Raw genomic sequence first — 15,446 nt, forward strand, 5'->3', positions numbered from 1 at the left:
CCCCCACACACACACACACACACACACACACACACACACACACACACACACACACACACACACACACACACACACACACACACACCACACACACACACACACACACACACACACACACACACAGATGACACGGGGCGAGCAGGCGGGTGGAGTTTCCTGTCACATCAGAGACCGTCACACTTAACAAAAAACACGGAGGTTATATTTGCATGAGGCAAACCACCGGTCTCGAGGCCAAAATTCATACAGACGGCTGAGTCATCGAACTTCTAAAGAAACTTCAGCGAGCGTCACTTCCGTGTACTGGCACAGAGAAGGCCGGTCGCATATAGATGGTAAAACAATGAATACATTTAGAGCGAGCCTTACTGGATTCTTACATCGAATCTATGCTGTTATGTCTCATGTCATGACTGTTGTCTCCTGTATTCGTTCCACTGCAGTGAATTTAGCTTTGTTCAGCTTATAGAAAATGAAGCGAGCAGCTCGCTACAAGGGGTTCTGTGAGACCGGCACACACACACACACACACACACACACACACACACACACACACACACACACACGCTCAGTGCTACTAAACTCCCATCTGTGCTTGGGAATACAGACGGGGACTGAAGCCTGGGTTGGCTGAATAAACTTTCCCACCCTGTACCCATCTCTGTTCAACAGTTGGCGTGTCTGTGTGTGTGTGTGTGTGTGTGTGTGTGTGTGTGTGTGTGTGTGTGTGTGTGTGTGTGTGTGTGTGTGTGCATCTTCACAAAGCAAAGGGCCCCTTCATTCCCTTCTGGACACTTAGTAACCGAGCCGCGGGCCTGCTTCACACCGGAACGGCCAAGTGAGGCCACACACACACACACACACACACACACACACACACACACACACACACACACACACACCACACATTTTTCTTTTTCCAGAGTTCCCATACAATAGCACTTGAACATCCATAATACAGTATGCACAGCACAAATGCCCCCGGGCCAATCTGGCATCTCAGCTAAAGCTACTATCCACGACGAGCTCGGGGTGAGATGTCATGACAGCACTAAACCATGGAGGATCATGGGGGCTTTGAGGAAGTGCTCAAAATATCACACCTCAAAAGAAGAATGGGCAATGAGGCAGAGTAGGAAAAGCACCGAAATAGCAAAGAGCAGCGATTTGTAGAGGGGGGAAAAAGCTTGACCGGTATGTGCTGCGAGGCGTGAGTGTGTGTGTGTGGGGTGTGTGTAATACATCTTGTCTGAGAGGAAGACGGAGGGAGAGAAAGTGTGTCAAGTCCAGGGTCACACCACTCACAGGGATCTCCCCCTAAAGGCTAGTTTTGCAATATATATATATTCAACCTCACAATAAGATGAGACCCGATGAGCGTGGAAGGAAATCTTTTGGACAAGCGCTCACACATGATCACACACACACACACACACACACACACACACACACTGTCAACACTGGTCACATGCGTGTGTTCCAGCAGCATCTGTGCGTCCCCGTCCTGTGCACGACGCCGGCATTCGACGGGCCGATTGTCATTCTGCTGTCGTCTCATGACCCCCATGATGTCACGCTCCACTTTTAGAACCAAACAACAATGAACATCACACACACAAATGTGCATTGAGGGGGGAGAAGGAAAAAAACAAAACAGAAGCCTGGCTCACGTGACCGAGCTTGACAGACAGGGAGGACGGTAAAAACGAGAACCCAAACCAACATCGCCGGCCTTTGGAGTCGCAGAATATTCTTTTTAGGTTGTTGATTGAAGTTGTTGTTGTTGTTTTATAGATTCGTGATCAATATGACAGCATGCAGGATCATACTGACACCTGTGATTTGTGACAGGCAAATGGTTTCTGTTCATATTTGTCTCCTCTACTTCTCTTTTCTTTCTCGGTTGGTTATTTATGTCTACAGGCCTTTGTCTTTCTGTCGTTGTGTCTCAATCTGCTCAACTGAAAGCAGCAGCAGCATCCTCAGCTGCTAACGGCTGCTTGTGAGGTAATAGCTACATTGGTGCTTGTAATATGGTGCGGTACATACACACAAGGCTACTATGACGAATCCCATTGGCCAAATCATGGGGATATCACACATAGGGCTGAAACTAACGGTTATTTTCATTATCGATAGACACAAAATGTCCATCTCAGAGCTCCAGACGAAGTCTCCAAACGTCTTGCTTTGCCCGACCAGCAGACCTTCTATTTACAATCACATACAAACATTAAAAGGGGGGGAAATCAGTGAATTATTTGGGCACGTTTGCTCGATTTACGATAAATCATTTCCTACTGATCGACTAATCAATTGATCCATTTATCATTAACAAAAGGAGGGGAAAACCCTGAAGACTGAAAGGCAGGAGCCACCAATAATCTACGCATCTACAACACATATACCACATCTATTGCGTGTCTGTCTCTCCTCCGACGCTCTTGTGGTTTTGGACCATAAAATAAGAAATGACTGGAACTAATACTGGGGATTTCATTTACTATGGATCAGTATCAGCAGCAGCAGCAGCAGCAGCAAGGCATCCACAGCGAGTCATTACATCACTGCCTGTTGGCGAGGGGGCTGGCATACAGATTTACAACTCAGAGAGTCTGCAACAGCAGCAGCAGCAGCAGCAGCAGCACGTTCATGTTTCTACTCAAAGTCCACTGGATGGACAGATGGTGATAATCACATGGATCGAAACGGAGCGCAGCATTCATTAGATGGCAGGACAGTGCTTACACGTGTGTGTGTGTGTGTGTGTGTGTGTGTGTGTGTGTGTGTGTGTGTGTGTGTGTGTGTGAGTGAAACGGAAGTAGGTGAACCTGTCAGTTGTGCACCCAGTAACAGGCCTGCCTGCCATGATGGCTGTGAAAACGCCTCCGATGCATTGACGTGGTGTGTGTGTGTGTGTGTGTGTGTGTGTGTGTGTGTGTGTGTGTGTGTGTGTGTGTGTGTGTGTGTGTGTGTGTGTGTGTAGGTGTGTCCTGCTGGCCGATGGGTCAAGGGGAGGCGATACGGGAGAGAAAGAGGGAGAGAGAGAGAGAGAGAAAAGGGCGAAACATGATGAAAGGGAGTGAAAGCGGTGTTGTGAAATCGAGCCGGCTGAAGCATCAAATGCACTCCTCTCTCTCCTTATCATAGCGGGCGCATCTCTTTCCTCGGTGCGGAGATAAATAAAAAAAATCCACTAACGCCGTTATCAGGTCATACAATCGCAGCTTTTTTCCGTGATCCATCTTTCATCAGCGCACTTGCTACACAAGGGAGGGGGGGAACCGCTCTCCTCACCCCACCCATCTCAGTGTGAGCTACGATGCCGACGTTAGCTAACGGGGATCCCATTCATGTGTCAGAATAATCCGCGGAGGAACAAAAAAAAAAAAAAACGGGGACGTTGAATCCGGGTCACGCGGCGGCGATTTAACAGCGATCGGGCTGAAAATCGTGTTTGTGCACGGCCGGATAAGTAACGGGAAGGATGCACGGTGCGAGGAAGGGAGTAAAAAAAAAAAAAAAGAAAAAACCCAGCCCTGTAGTGTCTCCAGCCATCATCACTACCGAGCGCACATCCCCAGCCCCGTTCATCTTTAGCGCTGCGGCTCCATCCATCGCTACATTTGCCACATACCTGTAAATTGCATGTCCGTCCGGCGAGATCCAGAGACGGGCGGACGGTGTCGCGGTGTGCGACGGAGATACAATGTTTCTTTTTCTTTTTTTTTTCTTCTTCTTCTCTTCTTCTTCTGTGCCGATTGATGCTCTAGTTTCGCCCCGCTCCAACCCAGAGAGCTAATCCACCCCACACAAAGAGCAGAAAATGGCTGCAAGTGCATTTTCTTAAAGGGACAGTCACAGCGGAGTGATAGATGATGGCGAGCCCCCCCCCCCACACACACACACACCGACATGTTGATTCTATTCATTTGAGTTTTGGGAAAGAAAAACATAAATACACTCTTTATATATTACTGCCATATAGTGTATATAAATGTTGTTTTATTGAATACGTAAAAAAGTGATGATACTGGACAAAACTAAATAGTACTCTCAGACCCCTGGTGGCAGGACGTTATTGGGTCCATATTGCCCCACTTGTTATTTTATTCCTAATAAATCCTACAGCTATCATTGTGTTTAGCTTGTGCTTCTATTTCTTTGAAATAAAAAAAAACATTTGATCATTTCAAATGCATATAGAAGTTACCCGAGGGCATGAATAAAGAATCTCTATGTATATTATACATGCGCTGTAGGCCTATAGGCTAACCCACATATTCAATTATTATCATGATGATGTTATTATGATGTTTGTTGGTTCGGTGACTGGCTAGATGACTGACGGATTGGTTTATTGAGTTAATGGTTGGCTGCATGGATGAACTCAGTGAAATTAAAGGTGCTCATCCAATGCATAAGTAAATCTTCCTATTAATACATCTGTGCTCATAAGCCATGCGCTTCTTATCTTTCTATGGCTACACTTTCCTAACAGCTTGCCCACATTAAAATAGGTTCTATAAGATGAAATTGTCTTTTAGATATGCATGATGATTAGGGAATTTTCCTCAAAATATCTGTTTCTGTTGTAGTAGATGTTAAAAGCCACCTTATGTAGATATTGTGTGTGGGTCTTTCTGGGCCAGAGATCATAGTGTGGCCTGTAGTTCCATCTTTGGCCACTACACCTGCAGAGCACAACGCCTGGCTCAGTGGACTGACAGAGGGAGATTAATAATTCACCTGTTTTGTTGCTAATTGTTCACTTGAATAGCACGGAAGAGGATTACATTATGCAGCGGATTGAAGAGTTTCATTATTGTGTACTGCTGAAAACTTATGTGGAAAAAAAAAACAGGTACAACAATGGATCCATTTAATTATGAATGGTTTCACCTGTTTAATGTATAGAACCCTTGTAGAATATTTGAATCCTTAATATAAATATGCAGTAAGCAGCAGTAGCTGTGTGAATGGACTGTGTGAGCTTTCTCAGGAATATACTGTACACAGAGATACAGTAGGAAACAGATAAAGTGCAAAATCAAGGAATTTTAAACTATCTTGTGTTTTGTAATCATCTTAACCAAGACGATGTCACTGACATTTGACAAGCAATCGGTAATACATCAACAAATAAAATAAATAGCGGTTTTCATAGTTTTCAACCTCAAATCTTATCTTCACAGGTCTGAGAGGGAGGCCAGCTCATGTAGGAGGAGAGCAAAGGATGGACGATCTTCTGGTTTCTGAGAATGTGGAAACAAAAGCGTTATTGCAAAGCGTTTTGCACATTGGGTGTCTTTTTTTTTTTACGTCAGCAGTTCCTCTACTAGGACTCATTTCTTGTGCCCACCTCCTTCCAGCACCACTCAATGAGCAGGTGGATGGCGTCTGGGGCCAAGCGTGGCTTCAGGAGCCTCAGGCCTTTGTTCAGGGACTCCACGACTTCACCATTAGAGCGGTTCTCATAAGGGAGACGGCCCTCGTTGTACACCTCCCACATGAGCACACCTGAGCAGGGGAGAACAGGAAGACTCAAATTGTTATAGAAATAAACACACCTTCAGTTAAACCAAAATAATTTCTTGCGTGTCTGGTTTACCATTTGCATGTTGGTCGTTCCATGTTAGCTCTTTTGCGTACACTGTTTTGAATGATTATGACAAGCCTCATCCAAAGTAAGACTGTTGACTTAATTATAGACTGCCTATAGAGCCATGTGCTCAACCACACTTGCCAGTTTAAACTCCTGTTTTGGTGACGGTCCCAACACTATTGACTTCTTGGAGATCACTACAAATCCACAAGCATTGCTCCATGAGCTACCAATACTTATGGTCTTGGGCACATGTGCAGACATTCACAAGAACATAAACCAATGAAATATATTAAATGAAAAAAAAGCTGTCTTTTCTTCAGAAAATACAATCATTTTTGTTTGCCTCTTAAAGTGGTTCCAAATCATTGCGGTCTCGTTTAGCTTCAAGTTTCCACCAGAGTCGATATGCTATCATGGAAAGACAAAGGACTGTGATGTGTAGTCAACCAGCCAACAAAACCTGCTGTTGTCCTGTGAGCGAAACATTTGCATTCTCAAAATATATAAATGGTTAAAAAAAAAAAAAGTCAAAGGAGGGATGTTGTATGACTACAAAGACAACAAGTCTGACACTCAAACGCACAAAATAAGTGAAAGGCACAGAGATGGACGGATGAACGCACCGAATGACCAGACGTCGGACTTGCTGCTGAACTTGCAGTACTTGATGACCTCTGGCGACGACCACTTGACGGGGAACTTGGAGCACTGAGAGCTGGTGTACTGGTCATCAAGCACAAATCTATGGTATACGGAGACATCGTTTGCTGACTTTGAGCTACATAAACATAATAAAGGTGTGATTAAAAAGTTCCACACAACATGGTGGACATTTCAGAGATTCAGTGAGGAGCGTACCTGGTCATACCGAAGTCGGACACCTTCACCTCATTGTTCTTTGAAACTAGACAGTTCCTGGCAGCCTGCGGAAGAAAGAGAAACAGAGGAAGGATTAACTATTATAACGGAGTGGAGATCCATAAGTGTATCGTACAGAAATTCTGATCTGTTGGTTTACCAGATCTCTGTGGATGAAGTTGGAGGTCTCCAGGTAAGCCATCCCCTCACTGGCATCCAGACACATCCCCAACATCGTTTCCTGAGACAAACGCCCTTTCCTGGCTCGCAGGTAGTCTGACAGGCAGCCGTTGTCCATGAACTCAAACACCATATACATGGGGGAACACTGGGTGCACACGCGGTAGAGCTGAACCAGCTTACAATGGGACAGTCTCCTGGCAAAACACGCACAGACACACACATAATGCAGAGTGGTTCGTTTTGCCGGACCGACACGAGGCAACTTCATGAATCGCACTTACATCATGACTCTCGCCTCTTCTTTAAAATCCTCGTCTGACATGCACTCTTCTCTTATCATCTTCACGGCCACCTTCTTGTCCCTCCACCTCCCTTCCAGCACGAGACCAAACTGTCCGCTGCCTACCTCCTGACCAAAGGTCAGCTCCTCGGGGTCCACTTCCCACTGATCTGTTGAGCAGCAAACACGGATAATCTTGTGTTGAGATGAGGGCAACATTAGTTTAATCAATGACAATCAAATAATTATGAAAGTTCCGGGTTCGTTGCACAACACCAAACAGGCCATGATAATTGTGAGGGAGTGCTGAACGCACCCTGGGTGAGCATGCCTCCGTGAGAACCACTAGAGGTCAGAAAGAAATCATCAAGTTTTGTTTGTTTTCCGCTCCAGTTCAACCAGCTGACCCATTTATATATCAGCACATCATCTCACCTTCTGAGGGATCCGCGATGTCCTGAGAGCAGCCTCCATCTTGAGGTACTGGGTGTCGCAAACGAGTTATCAGGCCTGCCACATATCAATATATTATCATTTTTAAGAAATAACAATAACCCTTTCTTACAATGTTCAGCTGTTTAATCAGCTGCGCTTCCTTTTGGCAACCAATACATGTTTGTGTGTGTGTGTGTTCATAGAGCGGTAAACCAGAACACTTACCGGCAGCATTGTGTTGATGGTAATGAATGAGCTCAGGAATGGTGCTGAACAGGTACTTCTCTGCCAGGTAGAACCTGGCGTCACCAGTTTCTGTCAGCTTAATTTGATAATGTTTCACTCTTGGATTCTTCTCCCCATTGGACCTAAAAGTAGCAAAGAGATGCTTTTATGCAACAAATCACACGTGATAGCAAAGGGAGCATTTTAAATGTGAAGAATGTCATTGATTTCAAGTCACGTTCCTTTTAAACATAGGCTCCACCAGGCGTGTCGACCTAGTTATTCTGGAGCATTACACATGGTTTTATTGTGTAAATAGGTGGGGCAAGGTTGGTGATGTAAGTGTATTTCTGCATGCATGAATGTGAAAGAATGTGTATAAATAGACTGTTGTTAATTGGACCCTGGTACCAACTAAAGGGGGTCCAAATAAACAATAAACATGTCATCAAGTATATCAGATGTATTTATGTTTAGCGCCATACTATCTACGAATCATATGTCATTATTAAACCAGCTAAATACATAACAAGGAAGTGAAATTACCCCGGTGCTTTGGTGAAGACTGACACTGTGTAGACTCCTGCCTGTCTCGAGTCACGCACCATGTAGGCGCCTTCTTTTCCCTAAAAGTATAAAACCACATAATATTATCATGATGAAGCGAAACATTTGTCATGTTAGACATGTTTTTTTAAATTGTTGGTTGGATATGCAGCTGATACCAGGGCTGTCCTAGCATTCATTTAGAGTGACAGATGAGGGATTGCTGTTCTACCTCCCGCTTGCAAAAACCGAGCAAAAACGCTTCACAGCAGGAAATTCAACATGGGAGGAAACACTGTGGTTGTGAAACTTTTTGTTGGTGTTTTTGTGCAGGTGCATTTGCATTCACTTTGCAAATGTGAGACTGCCGTAGGTGGCACAGTCACAGCAAAAGTGCACTGCGTCGCACGGGGGCAACATCCTGCTAATTGTTATTATTATTATTAGGAGCATGTTTTCTTTCGAATAATCACTGGATCCTTAAACACTGACGTCGTCTTTACCTGTTTCATTAACAAATCCTCTGCGACCCCTCTGGTTATGCTTTTGTTGTACCATCTGTGGGAAGACAAATCAACCACAAATAAGTTAATTGTATAAAGGGCAGAACGGATTTGCAAATTTCCACATGTTAACCATGAGAAGCACTCACTCAAATCTCTCAAAGTTGTTGCCAGCTTTTTCAGCTACGTACCTACTGGGTACAAAGCCTGTGTTTCTGATAAGAGGTCATGGAAAAACATACATTAAATAGTATACTCATACGCATATCATCCTTACTATAAAAGGTGCTATTATTTTCAGTGTAAGTTGTTACGAAGGCTGGGATCTTAATGCGCCTCACCCCTTGTCGTCCCGTACGGCCCACCAGTCACAGTGGCAGTTGTTGACCAGGGTGTACTCCTGGTCTTTCTGAAGGGGCAAGTCATCGTTTTTGAGCGGTGTGTAGTCCTGCAGGGCAATGACCACTCTCTGTTCTCCATCATGCAGTCCCATCTGGCAGAGATGGCGAAAAAGAAAACGGCATCTAATAATCTAAAATCTATAAGGGCTATTATTCCGCTATATGAATCCCATCAAACTCTTCTGTTTTAGAGACGTATTCTGTGTGCAACACTTTTAAAAACACAAAAAAATGCTTCACCGCAGTGAGAGGAAAAGGCACGGAGCAGACAAAACACAATACGGATGTAAACGCCACCAAAGAAAGTTACTTAAACTTAACAAGCTAAATCACAAAGCTATTTGGGTCATATTAGATTGAGCAATGAGCATATTATGTCGTAGAGCACCCATGAAATCATCAGCTATAGAGGAACCACAGCAATCGCAGGATATAAGCAAAGATACAACAAACCGAGCCGTGAAATCCTGTGTGTCCAAACCAAACGTGCATTCAGCACAAGCAACGGAATAATAATCTCAAAAAATGTTTTTTTTTTTGTCTACAGCCTGCAATTTGAACAGTATTGACTAACACAACAATAATATTCCAACAGCATGTTATATATGCTTTTGAAAGTGTTACCTCTGGATCAGGGAGTTGAGGAAGTGGCTTTTTAGAAGCTGTGGAATGATAAACATGCAATTAGTGAATGATTCAGTTACACCCACAATGTACCAAATTGTAATTTCACACTGGATTTTCTAGCATGCTTGGTTATGTGACACTACTAAATACAGATTAAGATTTGCCTTAAGCACATGTTAGAAAAATCACATTACTTTATGTTGTCTATGTGAGTTGTTTTTTTTTCCATATGAATGATGTCACACTAAATCGAATACACAAGTTAGACCTTGATGTACATACATATATATATATATAAAACAAGGAGAAGAGAAGAAATAATACAAACCATAACCCACTGGGTCATACACATGACAACCTGCCGCCAGTTTCTCCGTTTGTTGGCAACATCTCCATTTTCCTTCCATCCAGAAGTTTGGGTGGTATTTAGTCACCAAATTGTTGTGCTTTGTCTCTACATCAGGCATGATGAATAAAATATAGTTTGAAATATCGAGCTCGTGAATTACAATCAAGGGTTTTACAGTAATTTGTTGCACCGCCATTGTTTGTGCATACGATGGTGGTAGAATTGCTCACCCTCTTTCAGAGCTCTGACCCATCTCTGACGGCAATCATTGTCCGGGGCGAAAATGTGGAGGTAGTAGTTGTTGTGAAAAACCTGAAGAGACATTTGTATTTAAAATGCTTTTGTTCTTGTGTCGTGTCACACTTATAATACATGCTGAATCATACATTATACTTACTGTATGTAACATTATATTTCATTATTGTGAATAACCTCACCTGAAAAGGGTACTTGTAGTTGCATGGTATGGGAAGATCGCTACACACAATCTCCACACATTTGATTCTGGACAGCTCGATGCAGCCTTTCAGCATGGGCTTTCTCTGAAAGGACACGATCTTAACTTTATATCGGCTATATGTGGATGCCATTCAAATGATAGCTGTGTCCACTGAGGCCCGGTTTGCCTCCAGATTGCATCATTTCAAATCAGAGTATTAAGTGCATACTCACTCCCGGGCGGCGTTCAGAGTACTTCAGGTCTTGGGTATCCAATACAAAAAACCTCTCCTTGTAGTTGCATGGTGATGTTCTCTTCTTTTGTTGAGATTTTTTTATCAAAGTTCCCTTCAAAATCACCCTGGGGAACATGGTGACAGCTATGATTAACGATCAGAAAAAGGCTTTTGTCTTACGGAGAGAGACTGAGTACCTCGCAGTGTGACGGGGAAAAAAAACTAGTGGATGACAACTCGATAGAAGCTGTGGAGCTTCCGGCATAAAGTTGTTGCACTCGGTAAACCACATCCTTACGGCATCAAGTGGGTTGTGCTTACAATCACAAACACAATCGCACACACACACACACACAAGCACTTACATGTACTTTCTCTAGCTATGTTGCAATAAGCCACTGTTGCAGCAATAGGAGGGTGATTCTTTAATCTCTGCACTTCTGAACAGTTTCCACTAAAGGTATGCAGCTTGTATTGTACTCTGACAATGGCACAACGTTTTGGTAAACATGTAAAGACTGGATAGGGGTGTTACTTTCACAAAATATTGAGAGCATAAACTAAAACTCACATCTGTCTCTGATTTCATGAGATGATTTCATGAGATGTTTTCCATTTTTGTGTCTTTTTTAATCTCTCTCTGTCTTTCTACCTTACAATAATCACAGACAAATAGACCGATTCTAATTGAGGGTTCGAAACTGAAACTCTTCATTCTCACAAAACATGGAATAGCACCACCATCAGGAAAGTTGTTCCTACAATTTAGCCTGCATTCAAATGTTGGATGAGACTGTACTACCATCTGGTCTGGCTCAATGTTCACTGAAGGAAAGGCCTTTTTTTGGAAAAAGACAAAGAAAACAAAAAGAGGGTAGAAAAGGAAAACAATGGAAGAAAATCAGGGTTGAGGATTAAAAACAACATTTTAACATTTAATAGGGGTACAAATATTTCTATTTAATATTTCTATTATTTTGAACGGTGTAAAGGTGTTATTTCACATATCCACTCTATTATGAAATTAGTAAAAAGAAAATCGAATTTCAAAATAAACTTCCAGGCCCTTTATAAAGATTGAAAAATGTAAATTAATGTTGTCCAATTTGAGCATTTCAATATCATAATCTCAGTAAAAAAAAAAAAATGTAGAAAGTTTGTTTGTTTTCATGATTAAACAAAATCAGATTGATGAACTTTATACAATAATGTCCACAGCTGTCTGCAAAATTATCCTGCTCTGGACTTGAGGCTGTATCACATATAACTGACTTTATGACTTTCTTAACAACTAAAATTTTGTGCTTGTTATTGTACAATATACATTTACATTGCTAATTTCTGTACTTTTTAAAACCTGATACAATGTTATATATAATTGTATACCTCAAGCAACTGATGATGGTTGTGTCCTGCAATTGTATTTTTAACTCTGGAAATCATTTTGTGCATTTTGCTTGAAAAGTGTTGAAGCAATCTATAATAATAATTATGAGCATTATCGCTATTATAATTAGTAGAAGTGGTAGTAGCAGTATTGTCATTATTATTAATGGTCATATTATTATTCCAGGATTTTGTTCACACGAAGGACGTTTTGGCTAAAACATTGTATAGAGCCCAATGGCATAAAAATTACAACAAATTAAATTAACGTCACTGTAGGAATGTTTTATAATGAGCAAGCAACAAATGATGCCGTAAAAAGAAGCGTACCTTTTTACGTTGCCTCCCTACCACTATCACCATAGGAATCACGCTTTTATCACTACAAGACAACCTTGGTATTATAAAGAAAAAACATTTGTCCAGCCGGCTCTACGTTTGTCATGCTTCTAAATATCAGGACTACTCGGTGTCTATGTTGCTCAGGTACAGCCCAATCCGCACGACCACATAGCGTCACGAGTATAGTTCAGCCAATGGGATTGGAGGAGAGAGGAACGGCGATGTCAGTGAATGGAAGGAGCTAAGCTAGTCATGAGCTTAGATATTTCTGTGACTTTTCATATCTAAGGTCTACATTCAGCAACTAAGGACTCGTTTTAAGAGGTGCGTAGATGAATCGTCGCTGTCTTTTTGTCATTTGCTTAGTTTGTGGCAATGTTACCGACGTAACGAAGCTAGGTAGCAGAGGCTAGCAGAAGTACTGCTAGCAGAGCTACTGCTAGCCCAATACTAGCCACATAGCTAGTTAGCTACATTCTTCCTCTGAGCCGCAGTGGTTCTGCTAACACCTAACTACATCTAGTTGTAGACTGAGATACACATTCGACAACGTGAATAATGTTTTAGTTATCGATAGTACGTGCTCACTAATTGTTAGGACCATTAACTGGGCACTAACGTAACTAGCACCGCTCGCTCATTACGTTAGCCTTCTCCCGGTCTGACAACTAGTATGCTAACTTTGTTCTTGCATACTTTTTATGGGGAAGATCTTGCCGCTTCTGCGAATGGAAGCTGACGTTTGTAGCCTCGGTTCTCGGCAAAAGCACAACTTTTCTTCCCCCGAAGGTTGAAACTGACTACATTTAAATAGGCTAACGTTGTAGACATGTTGTATTTTAACTAATTTGTATGGGTTTTGTGACAGCTGCAGACAAATGCTAGTTTGTAGATTTATATTTAACGAACAAAACAGAAGAAATTAATGAAACACATCGTGAATTTAACTCCTCGTCATATTTTAGTAGTAGCCTATACAAACACAGAACCTTTGGACTGGTCACAGTAATACAAGTTAAGCTTACATTAACACATTACTGCTTTGAAATACTTTTCAATACTGATGCCTTTCTTTGCAATGAGTGCTTGTACTCTTCACACAACATATTGACCTGGAGTGTTGCACAACTTGTGAGCTCTTGTATAACTTTTTCTTTGTTGCTTTGAGTCATGAATCTTTTTAAATACTTACAGCTAAAATTGTATAGAGGAAACCTCAAGTGGTACATTTAAACTCACGACTGGCGTACAAAATGCAACTTATTTATTGAAAAAAAAAAAAAAGCGAAACACTTGTTTTGCATCGCTTGGTAAAGAAAACTGATTTCACATTTTTGTTACTGTTTCAGGTCAGCATCATGGGTGAACCACAGCAGGTTAGTGCCCTGCCTCCTCCACCTATGCAGTACATCAAAGAGTACACAGATGAAAACATCCGCAAGGGTCTGGTTCCTAAGCCCCCTCCACCCATCAGAGACAGCTACATGATGTTTGGCAACCAGTTCCAGTGTGATGAACTCATCATCCGGCCGCTGGAGAGCCAGGGCATTGAGAGGCTCCATCCTATGCAGTTTGACCACAAACGGGAGCTTAAGAAGCTCAACATGTCCATCCTTGTGAACTTTCTGGACCTGCTGGACATCCTTATCAAGAGCCCCGGCAGTATCAAGCGCGAGGAGAAGCTGGAGGACTTGAAGCTTCTGTTTGTACACATGCACCACCTGATAAATGAGTACAGGCCACATCAAGCCAGGGAGACATTGAGGGTGATGATGGAGGTGCAGAAGAGACAGAGGCTAGAGACGGCTGAGAGGTTCCAGAAACATCTGGAGAGGGTGGTGGAGATGATCCAGGGGTGCCTTGCCTCATTACCCGATGACTTGCCACAGATGGAGGGTTCGGATGGCGCTGGTGATGGGCCAAGGATCGTGTCTGCAGGAGCTACTGTTGGTTCTTCTGGACAGGCCCCCAGGCTGAAAACAGAACCAATGGATGTAGAGGAGGCAGGTGCCAGCTGTATGGCAGCAGGTCACCAGGACAAGAGCGTCCCTACGTCAAAGAGGGAAAAAATGTTGGACAAGGACGCTACCATGTGCAGTATTATTGATGAAATTGCTTAAGTTGTCTGTTGAGTAGTCGTGTTTCTTTTTTGTACACCTAAACTGTTTGTTTGTTTGCTGTATGTACATAGAGTAAGTATGAAAAATGTTTGCTGTGTTTTCACTGGTTCTGAAATCCTATCTGGAGTTGGATGGCGTTTTATTTAACAACCATTAAGTAGATATTATTAACGGTCCCTTTGAAGAAGGTAAACATTACACAGATTAACTGGGTTGCAAACTTTCCGTTTTTGTAATAAAACCAATAAAGACATTTCCAATTCCAGTAGAAGTGCAATGCAGTCGCTCTAGTGTTCATTAAACCCATCAATGTTTTTAGGGAAGCTGCTTCATACCACAGAGACCTAATGTATTTCAACCCGTTATGTGTTGCATTCCATCATGTTCACACATAAGAGCTGTCGCCACCTTGCACACTAGAGAAAGTGGTTATGGAAAGGTCAGTGTGTATGGACTCACTCCTCCCTCACTTTACTTCTAATGGAATCACAGAAAAATATAAAACGTCTTTTGTTGCCGTGTTTGTGTAACAGTTTCTTCCGGCAGCAGCAGCGGTTTAATTTTGTCAACTCTACCAAGCATGCATCTCCTTAGAAGGATCCTAATTTACTTAATGCAACACAGTACATTTTAATGTTGAAATATACCTATTTGTATGACTTCTGTGACAACAGGCGGTTCTACTGTTTTTTTTGTACAATAATCCAGTAAAACGTGACAGCGCGTGAGCCAAGTCTAGTCCTAGTGTAGCAGAGAGTCAACAGAAAGTGTTTCAGAGGTGAAAACAAACGTGGAACCTTTCAGTGTGTTAAGTAATATGTGCTTGGGAAAGCTGCGTGAGGCAAATTGTGGACTTTCTATATGTATGTGCTATAATAAGCATGGGGCAACTGTCTGGGTGTCTTTGTG

At 42.5% G+C, this 15,446-nt stretch overlaps 3 protein-coding genes across 3 annotated transcripts in view; 1 reads left to right on the forward strand and 2 right to left on the reverse strand.

The window, feature by feature from the left end:
- cyfip2 (cytoplasmic FMR1 interacting protein 2) overlaps positions 1-3,802 on the reverse strand; it is a 19,598-nt gene extending 15,796 nt beyond the window's left edge. The window contains exon 1 of the mRNA XM_079167394.1: positions 3,638-3,802. The gene's annotated coding sequence lies outside the window, so the exon portion shown is untranslated. The remainder of the gene's footprint in view (positions 1-3,637) is intronic.
- A 1,079-nt stretch (positions 3,803-4,881) lies between these two features.
- itk (IL2 inducible T cell kinase) lies at positions 4,882-10,887 on the reverse strand. The gene is made up of 17 exons (XM_079167150.1): positions 10,688-10,887; positions 10,453-10,557; positions 10,246-10,327; positions 9,995-10,120; positions 9,664-9,701; positions 8,980-9,131; positions 8,788-8,853; positions 8,639-8,693; positions 8,136-8,215; positions 7,590-7,732; positions 7,365-7,439; positions 6,931-7,099; positions 6,627-6,843; positions 6,467-6,531; positions 6,232-6,350; positions 5,363-5,520; positions 4,882-5,255 (listed from the first exon to the last, which is right to left on the reverse strand). The coding sequence occupies exons 1-17, from the start codon at positions 10,823-10,825 to the stop codon at positions 5,190-5,192; spliced, it is 1,854 nt and encodes a 617-aa protein (XP_079023276.1). The 5' UTR covers positions 10,826-10,887; the 3' UTR covers positions 4,882-5,189.
- Positions 10,888-12,615: 1,728 nt separating this feature from the next.
- Positions 12,616-14,831, forward strand: med7 (mediator complex subunit 7). The gene is made up of 2 exons (XM_079167938.1): positions 12,616-12,741; positions 13,767-14,831. Exon 2 carries the CDS (start codon positions 13,776-13,778, stop codon positions 14,535-14,537), a length of 762 nt encoding a protein of 253 aa, XP_079024064.1. The 5' UTR covers positions 12,616-12,741; positions 13,767-13,775; the 3' UTR covers positions 14,538-14,831.
- The last annotated feature ends 615 nt before the right edge of the window (positions 14,832-15,446 follow it).

Source organism: Pholis gunnellus (genome assembly GCF_910591455.1).
Source record: "Pholis gunnellus genome assembly, chromosome: 10".
Lineage (NCBI taxonomy): Eukaryota > Metazoa > Chordata > Actinopteri > Perciformes > Pholidae > Pholis > Pholis gunnellus.